This window comes from Rattus norvegicus, chromosome 12 (assembly GCF_036323735.1).
Source record: "Rattus norvegicus strain BN/NHsdMcwi chromosome 12, GRCr8, whole genome shotgun sequence".
NCBI classification, from domain to species: Eukaryota; Metazoa; Chordata; class Mammalia; order Rodentia; family Muridae; genus Rattus; species Rattus norvegicus.
The window spans coordinates 16879670-16902889 of NC_086030.1; the positions used below are offsets into that span (position 1 = coordinate 16879670).

The 23220-nt window shown below is 50.4% G+C and overlaps 1 protein-coding gene across 11 annotated transcripts in view; it reads left to right on the forward strand.

Moving 5' to 3' along the window:
• Tnrc18 (trinucleotide repeat containing 18) overlaps positions 1 to 23220 on the forward strand; it is a 96295-nt gene that overhangs the window by 10740 nt on the left and 62335 nt on the right. For 7 of the 11 annotated variants that reach the window (XM_063271267.1, XM_039089375.2, XM_039089371.2 and 4 more), the window contains exons 3-5: positions 17562 to 17717; positions 20375 to 20500; positions 21577 to 23208. In XM_063271267.1, coding sequence (XP_063127337.1) covers positions 17562 to 17717; positions 20375 to 20500; positions 21577 to 23208 — 1914 coding nt within the window. Of the gene's footprint in view, positions 1 to 14983; positions 15808 to 17561; positions 17718 to 20374; positions 20501 to 21576; positions 23209 to 23220 lie in introns of those variants that run through there. The other 4 variants (XM_039089379.2, XM_063271266.1, NM_001107123.2 and 1 more) reach the window with 2 other exon arrangements.

Sequence of the window (23220 nt, forward strand, 5' to 3'; positions counted from 1 at the left end):
TGGAGTGAACTACGGTTGCTGGTTTGTGTGTAGTGTCCGCCAAGTGGACTGGACTGAGAACAATGAAGGTTGGAATCGCCCCAAAGAACTTATGTCTAAACAGGCCAACCCCCCCATATCGTAATAACCTGCCCTCTGATAGGTGGTGGGCTAGAGGGGATGTCGAACCCATATTAAAGTGGGTTGAGGAAAAAATTATGTCTAAAAAACAAAAATAGAAATAAAAATAAAATGGACAGGCCGGAGAGATGGCTTGGCAGTTAAGAACACTTGTGGCTCCTGCAGAGGATCTGGGTTCGATTCCCAGCAACTCACACAAGCGCTCACACTGTTTTGACTCCCAGTTCTGCGGAGCCTGACTCTGGGTCTGGCCTCTGGAGACACTGTACTTATGTGGCACATGCGTTACAAGCAAAACACCTGCCGCACATATACGCAACGTGACATGAAATGGGGTATGACAGTAGGATACTCGGAGAGGTGATTTTGAAGATTAAAAGTTGCAAATAGGGGTTGGGGATTTAGCTCAGTGGTAGAGCGCTTGCCTAGCAAGCACAAGGCCCTGGGTTCGGTCCCCAGCTCCGGGGGGGGGGGGGGGGGGGGGAGGGAAAAAAAAAAAGAGGCAAATGTTGCAAATAAAGCGTTTACCGCTAGCCTGATATATAATAGGGACCTTAGAAATGTTGATTGTGATGGTAATTGAATTTTTTTTTCTTTTACTTCTTACTCAGTTCTATCCCATTCTCTTAATATATATGAAATACAAGGTTTTTTTTTTTTGTTTGTTTGATTTTTTTTTTTTTTTAAAGAAAACAGGGTTTCTCTGTGTAGCCCCGGCTGTCCTGGAACTTGCTCTGTAGAGCAGGCCGGCCTCGAACTCACAGAAATGCCATCTCTGCCTATTTGGCACTGGGGATTAAAGGCATGAAGGCCCCCCCCCCCCAGTTTTATTTAAGCCAGTTTCTTTTACTATGGCTTTGCAAATTTTGTGCTGAGAGTCAGTCAATGGTATAATCAAATCAACTTATATCTTATGGAATTATCAGTTTTTCTATTTTTATTTATTATTATTTTGGTTTGTTTTGTGTTTTAGAATCTCTGCCTTCCATTCTGTGGATACAGTTTATATTTCGGAATATCTACTACCCAGGTCACCCTTGTCCTTTCTCTCATTTTTTTTTTTCTTTTCTTTCTTTCTTTTTTTTTTTTTTTTTTTTCGGAGCTGGGGACTGAACCCAGGTCCTTGCGGTTGCTAGGCAAGCGCTCTACCACTGAGCTAAATCCCTAACCCCCTCATTTTGTTTTTGTTTTTTTTTTTTTTTTTTTCCGGAGCTGGGGACCGAACCCAGGGCTCATTTTGTTTTTTAAGATTTATTTATTATATATGAGTACACCATAGCTGTCTTCAGACACACCAGAAGAGGACATCAGATCCCATTACAGATGGCTGTGACCCACCATGTGGTTGCTGGGAATTGAACTCAGGACCTCTGGAAGAGCAGTCAGTACTCTTAACCACTGAGCCATCTCTCCAACCCCCTTGTCTTTTCTTGAAGTTTGTGGTTCTAGATTATTACATCTTCCTTTGCCTGGTGTCTAGTTATGCTGTTCCTTGGATTCGGTGCCCTCCTGTCTCCTGGTTACATCCATGTTTCTGGGGAGTGTGTTCAGCAGTCGTTTTCTGAGGAAGGCTGCACAGAGGGCAGATCTGAGGCCAAGTGTGTCTGGAACATGCCTTCGTTCTGCCTTGTCAAGTTAGTGGTTAGTGATTTCCTGAAGGCTGTGTGATGTTATGCCTACTTCTCCCACTGTGGTGCCGGGGATCAAATCAGTACAACTTAACATGACTACCTGTTTAGCTTGTGAGTGAGTGTGTACTTACTTGTATGCACGGACAGTTTCATTCACGTACAGAATGAATTTTAATCATTCTATCCACCCAGTACCCTCTCATCCCTGGGCTACCTTTTGAAATTCATCTTCCTCCTAGTTTTCATGGCTGCTTTGTGGATGACCCACTCTTTAATTAGAGTTAGTTTCTCTCTCTTTCTTCCTTTTTTTTTTTTTTTAATTTTTTTTTTAAGATTTTATTCATTTATTATATATAAGTACACTGTAGCTGACTTCAGACACACCAGAAGAGGGCATCGGGTCTCTTTACAGATGGTTGTGAGCCACCATGTGGTTGCTGGGAATTGAACTCAGGACCTCTGGAAGAGTAGTCGGGTGCTCTTAACCGCTGAGCCATCTCTCCAGCCCCTCTTCCTTTTTTTTTAATTTTGGTTTTTCTTTTTTCCTTTGGTTTCTTGAGACAGGGTTTGTCTGTGTAGCCCTGGCCATCCTGGAACTCCCTCTGTAGACCAGGCTGGCCTCGAACTCATCCACATGCCTCCGCTTCCTGAGTGCTGGGATGAAAGCCTGCTTGGTTAGAGTGTTTTTCTTGAGCTTGGGTGTCAGGTCACGTATTGGCAAATTAACAACTTAACCAGTGGCCATATCACTGAGGAAAAAGGACATACCAACGCTCTAGTAACTGTTAACTGTCTATAAAGCCTCAGACTCACTCGGTAGCCCGGGAACTCACACGGTAAGCTTTGAACTCAGGAGGGCTGGGGTTAAAGGCACAGACTAATCACTTTGAACCTTGATCACCATATGCAAAGTGTCTGTTCCCTGTGGGTCCTTCCCCTACCCCCTGCACGACATCCTTCTGAGCATCACAATAGTAACTGCCTTGAAAGTGGAGACCCAGAGGGCGGTTTGGCCTCTTCCTAGCTGTGTGGGTTGGACATTTTGCCTAACAGGCCCTCCGTTTTCTCTCTGCTAAAATGGCTGGTTAATAGACGCTTTTCAGGACTGGGCGAAGGGTAAATGCGTCTAGGCGCAGAAGCACCTAGAGCGATCGCTGCCTGGCTCAAAGGAAGCCTAAGCTGCGGTTAGGGATTTTCTTCCGTCTCGCCGCCGCCGCTGTCTTGAGATTCTGTGCGGGAGTGTCTGCTGTGGCCTCCCTTTGTGCTTGCTGTGCTGGGTGCCTGTCAATCTCAGAATTCAATCCTCCCAGCCTGAAATTGTTTCTGAGTTTCTATTTTTATTCATATTTGATCATTTCCTGTCTACCATTCTTTCTTTGTACTAGTAGTGAGATATCTTGAGGCCCTTGCTCCAGTAAACACATTTTCTGTATCTCTCTCTCTCTCTCTCTCTCTCTCTCTCTCTCTCTCTCTCTCTCTCTCTCTGGATACATAGTTGCAACTCATGGTAGACCAGGCTAACCTCATACTCAGAGAAACCCACCTGGGTCTGCCACCAGAGTGCTGGGGTCAAAGGCGAGCACCACTAGGTCCAGTTTTACTGTTTATTTATGTTTGGGGTGTGTGTGTGTGTGTTTGTGTGTGTAAAATATAGCCCAGGCTGGCCTTAACTCAATATGTAGGTGAGGGCAACTTTCAACTTCTTTCTTGCTTTCTTTCTTTCTTTTTTTTAGATTTCTTTTTTTTTTTTTAAAGATTTTATTTATTCATTTTATATATGACGAGTACACTGTCACTGTCTTCAGACACACCAGAAGAGGGCATCGGATCGCATTACAGATGGTTGTGAGCCACCATGTGGTTGGTGGGATTTGAACTCAGGACCTCTGGAAGAGCAGTCAGTGCTCTTAACCACTGAGCCATTTCTCCAGCCCTCCAGCTCTCTTTATTTATTTCATGTATATGAGTACACTGTAGCTGTCTTCAGACACCCCAGAAGAGGACATCAGATCCTATTACAGATGGTTGCTGGGATTTGAACTCAGAACCTCTGGAAGAGCAGTCAGTGCTCCTAACTGCTGAGTGGTCTCTCCAGCCCGACTTTCAACTTTTAGTCTTCCTATCTCCATCTTCAGAGAGCACTGGGGTTGTATGTGTGCACCACCACAGCCAGTGCTGGGGATGGAACTTGGGGGCGTCTGAATGTTAGGGTGCTAGCATCCTGCTGACCAAGCCATGCCTTCAGTTCTGTTATTGTTAGCATAGCATCCTGTTCTTTTATTTATTTTTTTTCTTTTTTCTTTTTTTCCGGAGCTGGGGATCGAACCCAGGGCCTTGCGCTTGCTAGGCAAGTGCTCTACTACTGAGCTAAATCCCCAACCCTTACAGCATCCTGTTCTTTCTGGGCTGTGTTCCGGCTGTGTTCATCCTCGTGCCCTAGGTGGTCATGACTGTATCTTTTGGGGAGTTTTCTTTTTTTCCCTCGGGCTTTCTGTCTGTATCCTCTGTTTCACTGGTCCTTTCTTGTCTCCTGCACTTTAAGAGAAAAAGGAATACTAATCAATCCAGCGCTTGGGAGGTAGAAGCAGGAAGATCAGGAAAGAATCCAAGGCTAGCCTTAGGTCTAGAATGAGTTAGGTCTAGCCTGAGGTTCATGAGAATGTGTCTGGGAAGCATGGGACCCGGAAATGCCATTACTGCTTAAGCATGAGGACCCAAGTTCCGATTCCTGCACCCACCTGAAAATCAGGGCATGGCTGTGTGTGCCTCCAGTAGCTGGAGTGCTTTGGGGCATGGAGACAGGAGGATTGCTGGAGCTTGCGGGCCTCCAGTTTAGCTCCAGGTTAAGGGAGGGAGTTGGACTATGAGAGCCGGACACCCAATCAGTATTATCTCTGTATAAAGGTATTTCCCTCCCAGTTTTCTTTTTTCTTTTGACAGCTGTTATGTGGCTGACCTTGAGGTCTACCCCTCTGCCTCAGCCTCCCCCCCCCACCCCCCCTAAGTCCATATCTGGTGCATGGTTTTGATACTTTTCTTTTTGGCCTTGTGTGAGAGTTCAGTAGCTGCTTAAGCCAGCCTGGGTTTCTGCCTGGCTTTGCCCTCTGCCTAACCGCAGCCCCGGAAGAGTCCCATTCTTTTAAAAGTTAATTCACTAATTTAAACTGACTATTGTTACTATTTGAGATATGGTCTTTTTGTGACCTAGGCTGGCCTCAGGCTTAATGTTTAGCCTCTGTAGGTGAGGCTGACCCTGGTCTTTCTTCATGTGTAAGCGCTACCTCCTCAGCTTTGGTCAGAGCTGGGATTACAGAAGTGGGCCCCTGCACCCCCCATGTATTCCAGCCTTTTATAGCTTCATCTCTGTCAGCAAAGGGCTTGTTGGAGACTCTAAATTCTTCCCTGGTGAAAACAGCTCCCCAGGTGTACCACACAGTTTGCTTAGCTTGCAAGATGCCTTGTTATATCCCCAGCACTACAGACCAAACAAAACCCCCACCCAAATCAGCTGTGGTGTCGAGCACCTCCCTGCCCCCTGGGCTTTAGAGATACCAGGGACCTCTAAGTTGGAGGGACCAGAAATATTCTGATTGTGTCTTCTGTTTGGTTTGAGACAGGATCTCAGTGCATCCAGGCCTCCGATTCCTTAAATCTTTTTGTCTCAGTTGTCCAAGTGCTGGGGTTAGGGCCATGAGCCACCACACCGGGCTAGGTTTTTGTCTTTTGTTTTGTTTTGTTTTGGTGCTAGGGATGGAACCCAGGGCTCCACATATGCTGCTAAATCTGCAGTTTGCCACAGAGTCGTAGCCTAGCTTAGTGTGTGTGCTTGTGTGTGCGTGCACACGCATATATGTGCATGTATGTGTGTGAGTGCTTGTGTGTGTGTGTGTGTTGTGTGAAAGCGGACAAGCAAGAAATTTGTGTGTTTGAGAGTGTGTGTGTGTGAGTTTGTATGTGTGTCTATATGTGCATGTGTGTGAGTTTTGTGTGTGCCTTAAAGTAGGCAAGCAAGAAATTCATACATTTGAGAGTGTGTGGATGTGCACACACATATGTGTGTGTGTATGAGAGCTTGTATGTGTATGTATGTATGTCTATATGTGCATGTATGTGTCTATATGTGCATGTGTGTATGTCTGTGTCTGTGTGTATGTATGTGTATATATATGTGCATATGTGTGAGAGTTTGTATGTGGAGTGTGTGTGTGTATAAATGTGTGTGTGTGTATGTGTGTGTGTGTGTGTGTGTGTATAAACTCTTATACACACTAAGAGTGGGCAAGCAAGAAATTTGTGCATTAGAGAGACAGCACTAGAGAGCATGCCCACACTAGAGCATTCATGGTGCACACACATAGAGGTCAGAAGACAACTTAAAGCATGGGGCATTTGGTTCTCTCCTTCCATCCTGTGGGTCCCAGGGATCAAACTCAGATCATCAGGCTTGGCAGCAAGCCCCTTTATGTACTGAGCCATCTTGTCAGCTCAGAAGGAATTCTTTTTTTTTTTTTAATAACTTGTTTTTATTTTATGTGCATTGGTTGCCCACATGTATGCCTGTGTGAGGGTGTCAGGTCTTGAAGTGACAGCCCGTTGGGAACTGCCATGTGGGCGCTGGGAATTGAACATAGGTGTTCTAGTCAATGCTCTTAGCCACTGTCGTCTCTCCAGCCCCAATAGAAGAAATTCTTAACTCTAAAGTTTTGCTGTGGATTTCGGTGTCAAGAGGTCGCTTCTGCCTCATTTCTGGTTGGTTTCCGCCTCATTCTGATCATATTCCTTTGTCCAAGCAGTCCCTGGAAGTCCCTTCATCCCTAACTCCTCCACTCCTGAGGCTGGAGTGGTCCTTAGGGGATAAATTCTTTCCAGAAGGAAGTCCCTCTGTAATTGCCTGCTGACTGTGACCTGTCTGCAGCCCTGAGGGCCGAGGCCCAGTGGGCTTATTTGCATCTCGGTGGCTAAGCTGGTCTTTACCTGTCTCTGGGAAACTTTGGTTCTCTCTCTTTTTTTTTTTTTCATTTAAATCTTAAGGATCTACTTTTGGGGGTAAGCTGTCTGGTGGAGGCAAGACAAAGCCCATGGTGCTGTGAAGATGGAGGGGCTTGGATTTGGTCAGGAGGTGTCCTGCTGACCATTTGTTCTAGGAACAGTGGGGTCTCTTCTAAAAGATGCTCTGGGGACCCGAGCACCCTAGGTAGATGGGGAAGACCAGAGATGAGAGGGATGGGTGTGGCTTGCAATTTTTGGATTAAGCTGGAGGGGTGGGTGGGAAGGGGAGGTGGGGTTGGGATGGGCTTTATCTCCAGCCTTTAGGCCTTCCTCCTGGGTGTGGGGCTGGTTTTTAAGGCTGGCTTTTTGCCTCAACTCCCTCTCTTCACCTACCTCATCTGCCTACACTGGACCCCAGAGGAGGAGACAGCCATAGGCCCCCAGCCCTGCGGCCAGAGAGCACTGAGTAAGGTTCCACACTGGCTGGCCAGATGCTCAATCTGTTACTTGGTGAGTGTCAGAAGGCCAGGGGTGGAGAGTTGGGGGGGGCTTTCCTTCTCATGCCCTCAATTATATTAAGGAAGAATGGGAAGGCACAGAGAGGTTGGGTTGTCTAAGGTCACACAGCTAGTAAGGGAAACATCCAGAAGCCAGGCTTTGGCAGTCTGCTGGGAAGCTGGTGTGTGGGTGGTGCAGGGGTAATAAGAAGGGTCTTTTATTATTATTATTATTACTATTGCTAGTCACTTTAAAAAACATTACTTTTTATTTATTTAAGTGTGTGTGTGCGCGCGCACGCCAAGGTGCACACGTGGAGGTCAGAGGACAGTTTGCAGGAAGCAGTTCTTTCCTTCCACTGTGTGGACTCCCGGGATTGAACTCAGGTCATCAGATTTGGCAGCAAGCCCCTTACCCACTGAGCCATCTCACCAGCTGACTTTTGTTTACTTAGAATTTGTAGTGTGTGTGTGTGGTGAGGGAAGTGGGGGGAGAGAGAGAAGGGGAGGGAGGGAGAGAGAGAGGGTGAGAGAGAGGAAGGGAGAGGAGGGGAGAGGGAAGAAGGGGGAGGGAGAGAGAGAGGGGAGGGAGGGAGAGAGAAGAGGAGGGAGGGATGGGGAAAGGAGAGAGAGAGAAGTGAAGGGAGGGAGGGAGAGAGAGAGGGAGGAGGGGAGAGGGAAGAAGGGGAAGGGAGAGAGAGGGGAGGGAGGAAGAGAGAGGACAGAGAGGGGGTGAGGGGAGAGAGAGGACAGAGAGGGGGTGAGGGGAGAGAGAGAAAGAGAGGGAGGGAAAGAGAAAGAGAAGGGGAAGGAGAGAGAGAGGGGGAGGGAGAGAGAAGGGGAGGGAGGGAGAGAGAAGGGGAGAGGGGAAGGAGAGAGAGGAAGGGAGAGGAGGGGAGAGGGAAGGAGAAGGGAGAGAGAGAGGGGACAGAGAGAGGGTGAGGGAGAGAGAGAAAGAGAGGGAGGGAGAGAGAAAGAAGGGGAAGGAGAGAGAGAGGGGGAGGGAGAGAGAAGGGGAGGGAGGGATGGGGAAGGAGAGAGAGAGAGAGAGAGAGAGAGAGAGAGAGAGAGAGAGAGAGAGAGAAAGCGAGAAAGCGAGAAAGCACGAGCGCACACTTGGAGGACAGTTTGGGAGCTAAGATTCTCTCTTCAACAGCTTGAACTGTGGTCTTGCTTGCTCTGCCAAGCACTTTTACCCACTGAACCATCTCACATCTTGGGCTCAACTTTTATTGATTTACTTGTCCTGTTCTTCGTAAATTACACTCGTGACAGAGTTCATGGGTATCAGTCAGAGAGTAAGATATCCCGGGATTCTGTTCAGAACAATCTTTGGCCGCATGTGTCCCGTATGCACTCATTCCTGTTCCCGTAGTCATTGTCGCCTCACAGGGAGGTGCATATGTGCTCTACAGTTGAGCACCCAGGCTGACTCTGAACCTGTGATCCTCCTGCTTCAGCTTCCCAAGTGCTGGGCCTGTGTTTGCTCTTCTTTCCCTCCTTCCTTCCCTATTTCTATATTTTTTTAAAATTTATCTTTACTTTGTGTGCACTGCTGTTTGGCCTGCATGTATTTCTATGTGAGAATATCAGACCTGGGAGTTACAGACAGTTGGGAACTGTCTTATGGATGCTGGGATTTGAACCCTGGTCCTCTGGAAGAGCAGTGAGTGCCCTCAGCTGCTGAGCCATCTCTCCAGTCCCCCATTTTCATTTCTAAACTGCGTAGTTCAGTGCGTTCATACTGCACAGCCAACCTTTGCTCCTTGCTTCTTCCTCCCCTCCCCTCCCCTTCCCCGGCCTCTGGCACCTACCCTTCAGCTTCTTCTTTCATTGAATTGATAGTTCCCGATTCCTTATCAACAAATTCATCAGGAAGCATTTGCCCTTCCATTTGAATGAGTATCACACTTTCCTTTTATCAGGCAGAATAGTATTCCACTTCATAGGCACACCACAGCTTGTTTACCCATTCATTCACTGGGGAACTCTTGGGCTATTTTTATATGAAGGCTATTTGTGAACACTTCCATTGCTCCAGGCATGTAGATAACTGTTCAAGTTCCTCCCAAGGGTTAGCGTTACAGGACTGAGTCTCTAAGCCTGCCTTACCTTTCCCTTCCCTTTAAAACAGGGTCTCTAACTCAGGTTGGCTTTGACTTGGCTATTCAGTCTAAGATGATCCTGTCCCCACCTTCCAAGTGCTGGAATCATAGACATACACTGTGTCTAGCATTGCCCCCCCCTGGGGGTGGGGCATTGTTTTTTGAGGTGGGGAATTGCCATGCAACCTGAGTTGCCTCCTAATGTCTGAGATTATAAGTGAGCATCCCCTCGCAGGGGTTGAGGAGCGTGGTTTTAGCAGTCCAAGCCTGCATCCTAATCTCTGGAAAGGACTAGAGCCACTGTGGTTGGCCTTGGGGAGCAGCACGGGACAGGGCAGGTAAACAGGGAAGTGAGGCAGGTGGATAGCTTTATTACTCCATAGGCTGGGATGTTTGGGAATAGGGTGGGGAGAGATGGGCCTCCTTCTGTGTGTTATGTGTCATTGTATGATCCTTTCCGGTGTCTAACGGAACATGGATTCCCAGCTGCTGTGCAAAGGCCCTTAGGTGCTGAGTCCCAGGTGTAGCCGTGGCAAGCCCTGTCATCTTTTAGTGGACAGTGTCCAAGATCCCCTGTGCATGCCTGAGACTCTGAGGCTGCAGGTAGCACCAATCTGAGTATGGCCTGCAGATTTTCTTTATTTCTGTTGGTGGTGATGGTGGTGGTGGTGATAGTGGTGGTGGGGGTGGTGGGTTTTTGAGTGCTGGATTAAAGGCTTGGGCCACCACTGCTGGCAGATTTTCTTACATATTCAATACCTCTGATTACTTGTAAGAGCAGACACAGTAGGATCCAAGCAATGGTGATTAGTTGCATAATAGAATGATCAGGGTTGGGAATGGAGCTCCGTTTGGTAGGTGTTTGCCTAGCTTGCCGGAAGCTCTGGGTTTTCCCAGCAATGCAGCAATCAGGCATGGTGACATACACCTGTAATCCCAGTGTTTCAGGAGGTGGAGACAGGAGGATCAGGAGTTCAAGGTCATCTTCTGCTACACAGGGAGTCTAGGAGTCAGCCCGGGATCCATGAGACCCTGTTTCAAAAATAAAATAGGGGCTAGAGAGACTGCTTAGCAGGCAAGAGTGTTTATTGCTTTTTCAGAGGACCAGAGTTTGACTCCCAGTACCCACATTGGGTAGCTCAGAACCACCCATAGCTATGAGGCACCTTTAATTTCATGCACAAACCCACGTCCACATAGTTAAAACAATAAGCGTTTTAAGATTTATTTGGTTTTTTTTTTTTGTTTTTTTTTTTGGTTCTTTTTTTCGGAGCTGGGGACCGAACCCAGGGCCTTGCGCTTCCTAGGCAAGCGCTCTACCACTGAGCTAAATCCCCAACCCCTTATTTGTTTTTTTTTTTATGTATATGGGTACCCTGTCCCTGTTTTCAGACACACCAGAAGAGGGCATCAGATCCTATTATAGATAGTTGTGAGTCACCATGTGGTTGCTGGGACTTGAACTCAGGACCTCTGGAAGAGCAGTCAGTGCTCTTAACCGCTGAGCCATCTCTCCAGCCCACAATAAGTGTTTTAAAAGACAATTATAGCAGGTACACTCCGAAGAGTGATTTTTCCTTTTCTTTATCGTGTGTGCACATCGCACGTGAGCACAGGTCAAAAGACAACTTGGAGAAGCTCTCTTCCCTCCACTGTCTGGGTGGGGGGCTTGAACTCAGATCCTCCACTGTCTGGGTGGGGGGCTTGAACTCAGATCGTCAGCTTGTTGGCAAGCCCCTTTACTTGCTGAGCCATCTTGCTGGCCCACAAACACACTTTAATACACATAGCGTGACTGGTTTCTCAAGCCTGTCTATCTGTTTGCGTGTCTGTGTGTCTGTGTGTCTGTCTGTCTATCTACTTGAGGTGGACTTTATATTCCCAGCTGGCTTCATGCTGTATTTACCTTTCTCCTTTTGAGACAGTCTCAGGGAGCCCGGGCTGACTGAGAACATGCTAGCTCTATAGTCACTGATGACCTTGAACGGCTGCCCCTCTGCCTCCACTTTTGCAGGGCTGGGATTCTAGGGCTGGATTCTGCATAGTCATCCTTCTTGTGTGAGTGATAAGAGACGGTATTTGGCCAGATTGAAGCATTCGGAATAGTGTAAGCATTGAGCTTGAACAGCACTAGCCGGTGATGAGTGAGCCGATGGTGGCATCCGCGGCTTACAAGCGTCGGAAAGAGAATGGTTCACTTACAAGCAGAATAGATCAGAAGGGTGCAAGGTTCCGATCAAACGGTCAGGCCGCTCAGAATGGCACGAGGTTTAAAACCCAACCAGCTGTCTATTTCTGGAGTTTATAGAAACTCTTTTGGATTATTGTTAAAAGCACAAGTACGGGCAGCTGTAGGTTTCCTCCTGATTTCATCCGTAACACAGGCAGGGTGCTGCTGGCTCCTACAGTAGCATCGGGGTCTCTGAGGGGATTGTACCCAGATCCCCACAGATAGTGTCCCTTGCCATCTATTGAGGTACCAGAGACGATAAGGAATTGCAGGGTCTGGATTTCCTCACCAGCCCACATTGACCCGGGCAAGCCCAGCCAGTGTCTTTGCTGGCTCCTTTAGAACTGGGCTCAGTGTGACTAACCCCTTCCGTGATGGGCATGGAGTTACAGGAGCCGGTGAGGTATGTGCTTGGCACGTGGCCCGGTGTGTAGGAAAATGACTCGGGAAACTTGGGAGTTTTACGAATGTTGTTAAATCTTTGCTCGAGAAGCAGAGACACCCAACCGAGTGTTCATCCTGCCTGTGAGCAGGTGGCCCCTTGCTAACCCCCAACTTCTGAGGACTTGTTTTATTCTTGAAGTGCTGGGGAAGGAACCAGGACTTCATGCATAATGTTCGGATGGTCTAGAAAGCCCATCTACTTCTGGTTTTCCTTTTTTTTTTTTTTTTAAAGATTTATTTATCATATATAAGTATACTGTAGCTGTCTTAAACACACCAGAAGAGGGCATCAGATCCCATTACAGATGGTTGTGAGCCACTATGTGGTTGCTGGGATTTGAACTCAGGACCTCTGGAAGAGCAGTCAGTGCTCTTAACCACTGAGCCATCTCTCCAGCCCTTGGTTTTCCTTTTAAGTGTGTGTGTTTGTGTGTGGTACGGGTGTGCCTGTGTTTGTGGAGGCTGGAGAACAACTTCAGGGGACATTCTTTAGGAAGCTGTTTATTTTCTTTGAGGCAGGGTCCTTTTCAGTGGTCTGGAATTGTCTAGACTGACTGAGCCCTGGGTATCTGTCTGTCTCTATTGCCTTAGCCTTGGGAGTGTCCCCACAGCTGACTTTTGTTTTTTTTTTTTTTCTTCTTCTTCTCTTCGTAGCCCTGGCTGTTGAGGAACTTACTCTGTAGAGCAGGTTGGTCTTGAACTCAGAGATCTGCCTTCCCCTGCCTCCCAAGTGCTGGGATTAAAGGCATTTGTTCTTGTCTTTAATTTCTTAATATGCAAAGGAGTAACAAGGTTCCTGGGCCCCAGGGCTTCAGGATAGTGAGCCAGGGTCTGGAAAGGACTGGGAGACTTGTGGGCAAAGACACCTGCGGTTTGGAAGCTTCGAAGCTTGGAGTTTTAATGCCGCTGTGGATGAATGTTCTGATCTTATAAGCTAAACAAGTTGGGGCCTGCTTGGAGCTTGAATGGGGATAAACAATTGGCTCTTTTCTTTGTTTTTTGGGGGGTGGAAATGACATTCACAAGCATGGGACCTGACTGACATTTAACGTCCTTGTGGAAAACCGCAAGAGGCACACATCACCTGCCTGGAATCCAGGTCCTGGGGAGGTTGAGACAGGAGGATGTCTCCCGGCTCACCAGCCAGCCATTCTAACCAAATCAGAGCTGGTTGAGGAAGACCTCTGAGGTCAACTTCAGGGTTCTGTGTGTACGGGCACACACTCACACAAACACACACACTCACACACACACATACATGTAACATACAATTATGTAATACACAGTCAGAATATACAGTTCAGTGATGCTTAATGTGTTAATGACTTATAAGTGCTCACTTCTCTGAGGAAGGATAAACAGTGCGTGGGTAGGGCAAGTGGACCCCCTCAAACCCTGGCCCTGGAGGCATCACTTAGCCAGTCATTTGTGACAACAGCTGGCATTACATGGCACCCTGTGGGCAGACCGAGCTCAGATCATTTTACAAACAGAAGTGTCTTGAATCTTTCCATACATCAACCTGGAGGGAGAAGATGATAAATGTGTTATGTATTTCACATAGCCCAGGGGGATTTACAGATTGGCCAGAATGACAGCCATGAGTTAGGAGTGGTGTGGTTCACGCCTGTGATCTTGTCACTCAGGAAGGCCAAGGCAGGAGGACTGCCAACCTGGGCTACATAGTGAGGGCTAAGACAGCCTGGGCTACATAGTGGGGCTTTTGTCAAGAGGCCATGGAGATGGCTCAGCAGTAAGATGTTTGCTACACACACACACACACACACACACACACAAACACACACATGTGAGGACACGACTTCAAATCCCGGCACCCATATTAACAGGTGGGTGTGGTCAGGCTGTTTCTGGGGCAGAAACGAGAGGGTCCCTGGGGCTTGACACCCATCAGTTTAGATCCAGGCCCAGTAGAGATGCTGTCTGGATTGAATAAGGCAGAGGCACGCACGCATCAAACATCCTCCTGGCTTCTGCATGTGCATATGTTGAATGAACACATACACATGTGACATGTGCATACCCAGAATGAGCTTAGGATGTGGCCTTTGCTCTGTCTAGGAATCTCCTTGAGTCTACAGCTCTTCCCCACAAAGACTGAAAGTTCATGTTCACTCTTTCAGTTTCTAGCCAGGAAAAGACCTTCAGCCTAGAGCATTGCTGGATTAAATCTAAATTAATTGCGATTTAATAAAAGAGAACGTACAGTTCTTCGGTTTCCATGGTTGCAATTCTGATTTAGGAGTGACACATGGTCAGTGGCTACCATGTCCCACAGCACAGAGAGTCTGCTGCTCCTTGGACTTTTCTCTGTTGGTGTGTGGTGTTTAGTGACCCAGTCCTGTACCTACCTGACAGATGAAGCTATGCTTTGTTGAGGGTGTCAGGCAGGGGGATGGGGCTGGTGGTCTTGGCGTGACTGTTCTGTAGGAGCTAATTAAAGTACTGTGAGTGGAACCCAGGGCCTTGATCATGCTAAGTGTGTGCTCTGCTAAGCCACATCCCCAGCCCCTTTCTGGAGGATTCTAGGCAGGGGCTCTACCACTGAGCCACGCCCCCAGCCCCTCACTGGGGGATTCTAGGAGGGACTCTACCACTGAGCCACGCCTCCAGCCCCTCACTGGGGGATTCTAGGCAGGAGCTCTACCACTGAGCCACACCCCCAGCCCCTCACTGGAGGATTCTAGGCAGGGGCTGTACCACTGAGCCACACCCCCAGTCCTCACTGGGGGATTCTAGGCAGGGGCTGTACCACTGAGCCACGCCCCCAGCCCTCACTGGGGGATTCTAGGCAGGGGCTCTACCACTGAGCCACACCCCCAGCCCCTCACTGGAGGATTCTAGGCAGGGGCTGTACCACTGAGCCACACCCCCAGTCCTCACTGGGGGATTCTAGGCAGGGGCTGTACCACTGAGCCACGCCCCCAGCCCTCACTGGGGGATTCTAGGCAGGGGCTCTACCACTGAGCCACGCCCCAGCCCCTCACTGGAGGATTCTAGGCAGGGGTTCATCCACTGAGCCACACCCCCAGCCCTCACTGGGGGATTCTAGGCAGGGGCTCTACCACTGAGCCACACCCCCAGCCCCTCACTGGAGGATTCTAGGCAGGGGCTCTACCATTGAGCCACACCCCAGCCCTCACTGGGGATTCTAGGCAGGGTCTTTATTGCTGAGCTGTGCTTCCCATCTGAGTTGCCCTGACTAGCGTTGACTCACTCCAGTCCAGGGTGACTAAGAACTTTCTATCCTTTTTGCCTCAGCCTCCTGAGTGGTTCTTATGACTGTCCTATGCCACCATTAATGGTTTGTGCCTGCTTTAGGATTGCAACTCCGTAACTAGAAAGCAGCATTGGCTTGCCTGGACACCGGGACACCCCCTCCCCTGCCCCCAGTTATCATCATCCCCAGCCTGGGAGGAGGAGTTGGGGCCATTTAGAGCCCTGGTGGTGACAGGAACCGTTGGTGGCATCCGGGTGCCAACGCTTCTTTAGATTGGGGTGCTGCTTGCTTGGTTTCACAAGCCCAGGCAGGGGCAGGCCTGAGCCCTGCGCTTCCGCACAGCCCAGGCAGGAAGAGCTGGTGGCTGATGTAAGCCTTTGCGCAAACCCCTGGCTATTGGCTTCCGGAGCCTTCTACCGGCCCTCTGCCACATCAAGGAGGAAGCCTAGGGTTTGGCAGGACCCAGAGGCCCTACCTTCCCAGGCTTGGGCTACATGGATGTGCTGACCAGCTACAAGGGCCCTTGGGCCACACGAGTTGGCGCTGGACTTCGGTGAGGGACTGGTCTTCAGTGTTGGTGGCTGAACATAGGCCATGGTAACAGGCGTGTGATCAGAGGGTGTGTGCGGTCTCTAACTTCTGCTCTCACTACTCTGGTAGCGATCAGTGAGGAAGCCCTGCCCTTTGCTAACACAGTTTTCCTGCGTGTACCCCCAAGGGCCTGTGGGCATATTTTGGGATCCTATCCCCCTAGGGAGGCGGTCAGTGGACACTTTGTACAGGGCTTACCTGGGAAGGCTTTCAGGGGTCTAGAAACTGGATGTGGTGGGCGGAGTCTGTGAGATCCCTCTTGCTTAGATCGGCGGGCGGGCCCCTGGCATCTGAGCCACACATCCTGTCTGCTTTGTCTGCAAACAGTGCCCACCTCTCCGAGACTAGAGAGGGCTCTTGAGAACTTACACAGAGCCGTCCTCTGGAGACCAGCCCGATGGGCCCCCGGTGGGTGCTTGGTTAGAGTGCTGGACCTAGCCATGTGTTCAGGGCTCCACGCCCTCTCCTGCAGGGTATCCCGGGGAGAGTTTGAACCACCCACGGAACATCTGGCCTATTTACTCTTATTGTTCCTAAAACTATCATATCTGTTATATAATTCTTGTTAAATGTACGCCTCCTTCCTACCTTGTTTGTGGTTTGTTTTTTTTTTTTTTTTTTTTTTTTTTTTTGGTGCTGAAGTTTGAACCTAGTCCCTCATGTGCACTAGACAAGCACTCTACATCCCCAAATTGAGTTTGGACATTTTTTTTTTAGACAGGGTCTCACCCTGTAACCCAGACTATCTGGAACTTGCTGTGCACCCACAGCTGGCCTTGAATTGCAGCAATCCTTCCCTGCCTCAGCTTCCTTGAGTGCTAGCTAGGATAACAGATTCCAGGTATCATGGTAGGATCCATTTTTTAAAAACTTTATTCATTCATTCATTCATTTATTATTATTATTATTATTATTTATTTATTTATTTATTTATTTATTTTTTTGGTTCTTTTTTTTCGGAGCTGGGGACCAAACCCAGGGACTTGCGCTTCCTAGGCAAGTGCTCTACCACTGAGCTAAATCCCCAACCCCTCATTTATTATTTTTGAGATGGGCTCAACTCATAGTGTAGGCTAGCTTAGACCCTGCAGCCCTTTGACCTCAGCTTCCAAGGGCTGGTATCCTATTCCTGTCAGCATTCCTGACTTCTGTTTTCCTTTTCCTTTGTGATTTGCTCTACCTATCAGGCCTCTCAGTCTGGGATCTGAGATGTCCTACTGGGTGTGCAGGGAGCCATTACTCCTTAGCTAAATTGAGGCTTTTCCTTCCTGGGCCTCAGTTTTGCCATCAGTTACATGGGCCTGTGCCGTCACTAGACACTGTGAGGTCCTTGGGGATGCTGGTCTCTGGACATTATCCTGTGCCAAGCTCAGAATATGAGCTCTTTCTCCAGTGACCATTGTCTCCCTTACTTGTGACCCAGGCAGTCCTTGGGGAGCTCCCTTCATTCCTGACTGGACTTAGGCTTCCTTCCATCTGCAGCCAAGGTAGTAAAAGCATTCTCTGGGGTGCTAGGCCTTGGCGGAAGTTTGACCTTCTTTCTTGGTCACCATGGTGATTGAAGCCTTAGGGTGTGTCTGAGGCTGGCCAAGGGATACCTCTTAATCTCTCTGGTAGTGAAGGCTTTATGCAGTGGGGGCCTTGGGACGGTGGTCCAGGTGGCATAGCCTGGTTTGCGGGCTGGCTGACAGGGACCCCCCTCCCTTTTTTCTGCAGGCGAGGCCTTCTTGGGCAGCTTTGTGGCCAGCGGGATGGGGCCCTCGGCCTCGTCTCAGGGGAGTCCAGTATCCTTGCCCTCTGACCTCTCCTTCCGCTCCCCCACCCCCAGCAACCTGCCCATGGTGCACCTGTGGGCTGCCCATGCCCATGAAGGTAAGGAGTGGGCCAGATGGGAGGGGCTGAGGGCTGCTGGGCCACTGTCTCCACAGTGATGGCAATTTTATGTCCACAGCACCATTCTCAGCACTTTTCTCACCACGGCCTCCATGTTTCCCCTCTAGCACTTGGCGCTTATTTTATTACCACAGGGCCTTTGCATGAGCCATCCAGGCCTCTGCCTGCAGCCTCTCACCCCAGCCCAGCACTGGCTCCTCCTCCTCTGCTGCTCAGTCCTGTTTCCACTGATACATGGTGGAAGACAGAAGGTTTACCATGGGTTCCCAGATCACGCGGCGTATGCTTTTGTAGCAGGGACTGGTATATGTCAGTGGAATACCTTTCCACACACTTACACACACACACACACACACATACACACTGTTGTGGGTACTCTGGGCTTGCCTTTTATTTATTTATTTTTTTTGGCAGTTACAGGAAATTAAACCAACCCACGGCCTCCCTCCTCCACCTCTGTCTTGTGGATTTGAGGTGTTGGTTTGTTGAGGTCAGGGTCCTCTTACCTCTTGTGGATCCTCTGGGATCACCTAGAACCCAGGACACTGTAGCTCCGGGAGGCCCCTATTGCCTGCTTTCGACTGTCTGGGCCTTTCCTGTACCGAAGCCATTTTTCTTGGGCCGCTCAGGACAGTCACGTGAATCCAGGGACGAGTATGAAAGCCTTGCACAAAGGCTGTGTTGCCTCTGCTGGGTGTCTGCCTTGGGCTGGGATGATGGGTGCTGGTGTGGGCTGGTATTCTGCCTGAACTCCTCCCACTGAGCTCAGCCAGAGTGAGCATTGAGCAGGGGCCTGGAAGGGCACAGGCTACCTTACTGTCCCCTTACTGTGTGAATCGGTTCATTCCTCAGTTTTTCCCGAGATGCTGATAACCACAGCAGACATACCCCACTGACGTGACCTGGTCCTGGGGCTGTGCTCTTAGGTCTCCTCCACCCTCTGCAGTATCTGGGGCTAGGGTGGGGGGCTGGACCTGGGGTTGCCCGTCTTATGCAGGACGGACCTGCAGAGGACCCACAGCATGCGGCTGAGCATTGGTTAGGTGTTTACCTGGGACGCTGTGGACTGAGCATCTGTTTTGTTCTGTGATGTGCATAGTGGGTTCTTTTGTTATCTCGATGTACTGGCTGACTCGGGATTCACCGTGTTGACCACAGTGGCCTTGAATTTGCAGCAATCCTCCTGCCTCTGCTTCTCAAGAATTAGAATTACCGGTGCGAAGCCACCATTTGTTTGTTTTGAGATAAAGGGTCTTACCGTGTAGCCCAGGCTAGCCTTAAACTCGTAGAGATTCACCTGCCTCTGCCTCTAGAATGCTGAAGGCTGAAGGTGGTACTGAAGGCATGTTCCACCACACCTGACCTTAGCTTTCTTTTTTTTTTTTTTTTTTTTTTAAGCAGGTTCTCACTGAGTTGCCCAGGTTAGCCTTGAACTGACTGCCCTCAGTCTCTCAGGCAGTCAGGATTACTGGTCTGTACCACCAGAGTGCAGCCTGTATAGTGACTATCTTGGGTCATGAGAACTCAAATTCAGGAGTTTGTATGTGTCAGGCAAGCATCTGGAGTGCCATCTGTAGCTCCGTGTGGTGGTTTGTGTGTGTCAGGTGATGGCAGAGAAAAGGACATCAGTTCTCAGGGACAGGGACAAGTCTTGTATCCCTGACCCCAGACAGACCTCAGACGAGGGCCAGATAGTGTGTCCCTTATAGGGCCACAGTAGGACCCCCAGTCCCAGGCAAGCCATAAGAGGCCCTGCCTGGCCCCTAGTGCCCTGTTTTCATTCCCTGCTTGCTCCTAGTTGTCCTTGCTCCATTGTCACCTGTGGCCACACCCTTTTTGAAGTCACACCACTCTTTGTTTTTGGTCCTCACTGTAGCAGCCCTTTTAAGGAACTTAAGAGGTCCTCCTTGCAGGGTTGGGGATTTAGCTCAGTGGTAGAGCTCTTGCCTAGCAAGCAGAAGGTCCTGGGTTCGGTCCCCAGCTCCGAAAAAAAAGGGGAAAAAAAAAAAAAAGGAGGTCCTCCTTGCAAGGCTGGACAGTTAGAGATGCTGACTTCAGTGTTCAGAGAAGGCAAGCAACCATCAGTTCTGAGGCACACAGGAGAGAGGAGGCCCATGAAGACTGTTGATCCAGAATCCACAGTGTACTGAGGTCTCACCTAAGCTGTAGGGTCAGATGACTTCAGTTCAAAGCCAGGTTTAGCAGGACTTGGGTCTTACAGACAGTGATCTCCTCTGAGTCTGGTTTTTTGTTTTGTGTTTTGCTTTGTTTTTAATCTGTAAAATGAGAAGACAGGAGTGTGTGGTCTTCTCAGGGTTGCTTTTAAGGCTTAAATGAGAAGCATGGCTTTCGAGGCCCCTCTTGCTTAGGTCCATCCTGACTTTGATCCCAGAGCCTTTGAATTGGTATCCAAGCCCTTTTGGGTTTCCTGGGCCTCCAGGAAGGCTTGAAGTGAGTGGCAGGGGTTTGGGGGAGGGACAGTTGTTGCTACGAGAACTGGTGTTGACCAGTCAGCTTCTTTTGCCAGGGGACTGCCAGGCCATTGTGGCTTTTTCCAAGGAGAAGCAAATGTTAGGGGGACAGGACGTTCGTGGGTAAGCATGAGCAGCATAGACCTCTCTGTCTTTTCTCTTTAGGCTTCTCCCACCTGCCCAGTGGGCTGTATCCTTCCTACCTCCACTTGAACCACCTGGAGCCCCCCAGCAGCGGGAGCCCCCTCCTCAGCCAGCTAGGTCAGCCCAGCATCTTCGATACCCAGAAAGGTAAGGGGGCAAGAAGGGGGACTGTTGTTAGGCAGGGAGGGGGGTAGCAGAGTGATTTCCTCAGGGCTTCTCTGGGGGTCTTCTATGGAGTTCCAGGTATCTTGTATGCTGTATTTACCTTTTCATTGGAGGGTCCCTAGGACGATGGAGTCCAAGACCTTGCAGGTGTTAGGAAAGGGCTCGACCACTGAGTTAGACCCTTCAGCCCCTTCACCAAGGTTTCCTTTTCAAAATAGAGACAGGGTTTCTCTTTGTAGCCGGGGCTGTCCTGAAGCTTACCATGTGGACCAGGGTGGCCTTGGAACTCACAGAGATCCACCTGTCTCAGCCTTCCAAGTGTTGGGATTAAAGATGTGCACCGTTATTCCTGACCCCTTTGTCAATGTTTTCTTTCCTCTTTTTATAATTGAATTATCTTCCTGCTTGCCTGCCTTCCTTCTTTTTCCTTCTTTCCTTCTTTCCTTCCTTCCTTCCTTCCTTCCTTCCTTCCTTCCTTCCTTCCTTCCTTCCTTCCTTCCTTCCTCCATGTGTATAGATCAGAAGACAGCTTTTGGAGTTCTCTCTTTCCACCAAATAGGCTGGAGATGTAACTCAGGCCTTCAGGCTTGATAGCAGGCATCGTTAAACTGAGGTCAATCCTTATCTTATAGGTCTTTCCTTCCTCCCCCTACCCTTCAGTCCCCCACCCTACCCTAGTCTCTCTCTTGCCTCATGTCCACAGTGGCCTAGACCTTGGTTCATAGCTAAGGATGGCCTTGAACTTAACATCCACCTGCTTTTACCTCCTGAATGCTAGACCTCAAAATGCCTTTTTGAGACCCAGTCCCAAAGGCCCCTCACCTGTCCATGAGTTTACCCACAGCCTTTTAATCAGCTCTGGATAGCTCTGAAAATAACCTAGGAGCAGACAGGCCTGGGAGGACGGGATGGTTAAAGTCAGGCTTCTTACTCACTTTCTAGCCGTGCCTGGCTTCTCTCCAAAGGACCCCGTGTATTTTCTCTGGGGTACAATGCACTGCTGGGTGAAGGGAGGGTGTCTTGGGGTAATGAGGTTCACTGTGTCCTCTTCCCCCTAGATGGCTTCTACCTACCTGCACCGGGGACCTTGCATGCTCACACACCCTCCTCCAGAACTCCCAGTGGCCACTCCTCAGGCGGTACAGCCAAAGGCTCTTCCCGGGAAGGTACAGGGAAGGATCGCTCGAGCCGCGGTGGAGACCCTCCTCCGTTGTTTGGCAAGAAAGACCCACGGGCACGCGAGGAGGTGTCTGGGCCCCGTGGTGTGGTGGACTTGACCCAGGAGGTCCGAGCCGAGGGCCGCCAGGACCGAGGATCTTCACGCCTGGCTGAGCGCCTGTCTCCCTTTTTGGCAGAGGCCAAAGCCAAGGGTGCGCTGCAGCCATCCGCCTTGAGCCTGTGCAACGGTGTGGTGGACGCGGGGCTGGTGGCCGAGTTGAGCCGCGGAGGTGCCAAGGAGGTAGCCAGGCAGGAGGAGAATGCTCGGCTGCTGCGGCGGGCTGAGGCCCTGCTGCCCGCTGCAAGGCCCTGTGGGTCCCCACTACCGCCGCCGCCACCACCACTGCCCCCCAAGGGTCCCCCTGCACCCCCTTCTTCGACACCAGCAGGTGTCTACACCGTGTTCCGTGAACCAGGCCGTGAGCACCGCGTGGTGGCACCCACCTTTGTGCCTTCTGTGGAGGCCTTTGATGAGCGTGTGGGACCCATCCAGATAGCATCCCAGGCTCGCGATGTCCGGGCCAGGGAGCGTGAGCCGGGCCGTCCTGGGGTCCTGCAAGGTCCACCTGGATCTCCACGACTGGAGCGACCAGAGGTCCTGCGGGAGAAAAGTTCGGTCATCCGCTCCCTCAAGCGTCCGCCTCCATCGGACGGACCTCCAGCAGCCCGCTCTTCCCGGTCCTCCCCGGATGCCCGAGCCTACCTGCCCCCCAAGGAACTACTCAAGCCCGAGGCTGATCCGAGGCCTTGCGAGCGTGCACCCCGAGGCCCGAGCTCTTCTGCTGCCCAGCAGGCTGCTAAGCTCTTTGGCCTGGAGCCATCCCGACCACCGGGGCCGGAGCACAAGTGGAAACCCTTTGAGCTGGGCAACTTTGCCACCACACAGATGGCTGTCCTGGCAGCCCAGCACCACCACGCCAGCAGAGCTGAAGAGGAAGCAGCTGTTGCCACAGCCTCCAAAAAGGCCTACCTGGACCCCGGGGGCGCGATGCCCCGTGCATCGGCCACCTGCGGCAGGCCCGGTGCTGACCTCCACTCCGCTGCAGCCCACGGACCTGGAGAGGCCTCTGCTATGCAGAGCCTCATCAAATACAGTGGTAGTTTTGCCCGGGAGGCGGTGGCAGTGCGCCCCGGCGGCTGTGGGAAGAAGAGCCCCTTTGGAGGCCTGGGCACCATGAAACCTGAACCTATACCCACATCTGCGGGTCCCCCTAGAGCCCAGGCCCGACTCACGCACCCCGGGGTCCCTACAGCCGGAGGGGGCCGGCAGTTGAAACGGGACCCAGAGAGACCCGAGAGTGCCAAGACCTTTGGGCGAGAGGGCTCTGGTGCCCAGGGGGAAGCCGAAGTCAGACATCCGCCTGTTGGCATTGCAGTGGCTGTGGCCCGGCAGAAGGACAGCGGGAGCAGTAGCCGGCTAGGGCCTGGGCTGATAGACCAGGAACGTTCTTTGTCACTGAACAATGTCAAAGGTAGGTGCTGCG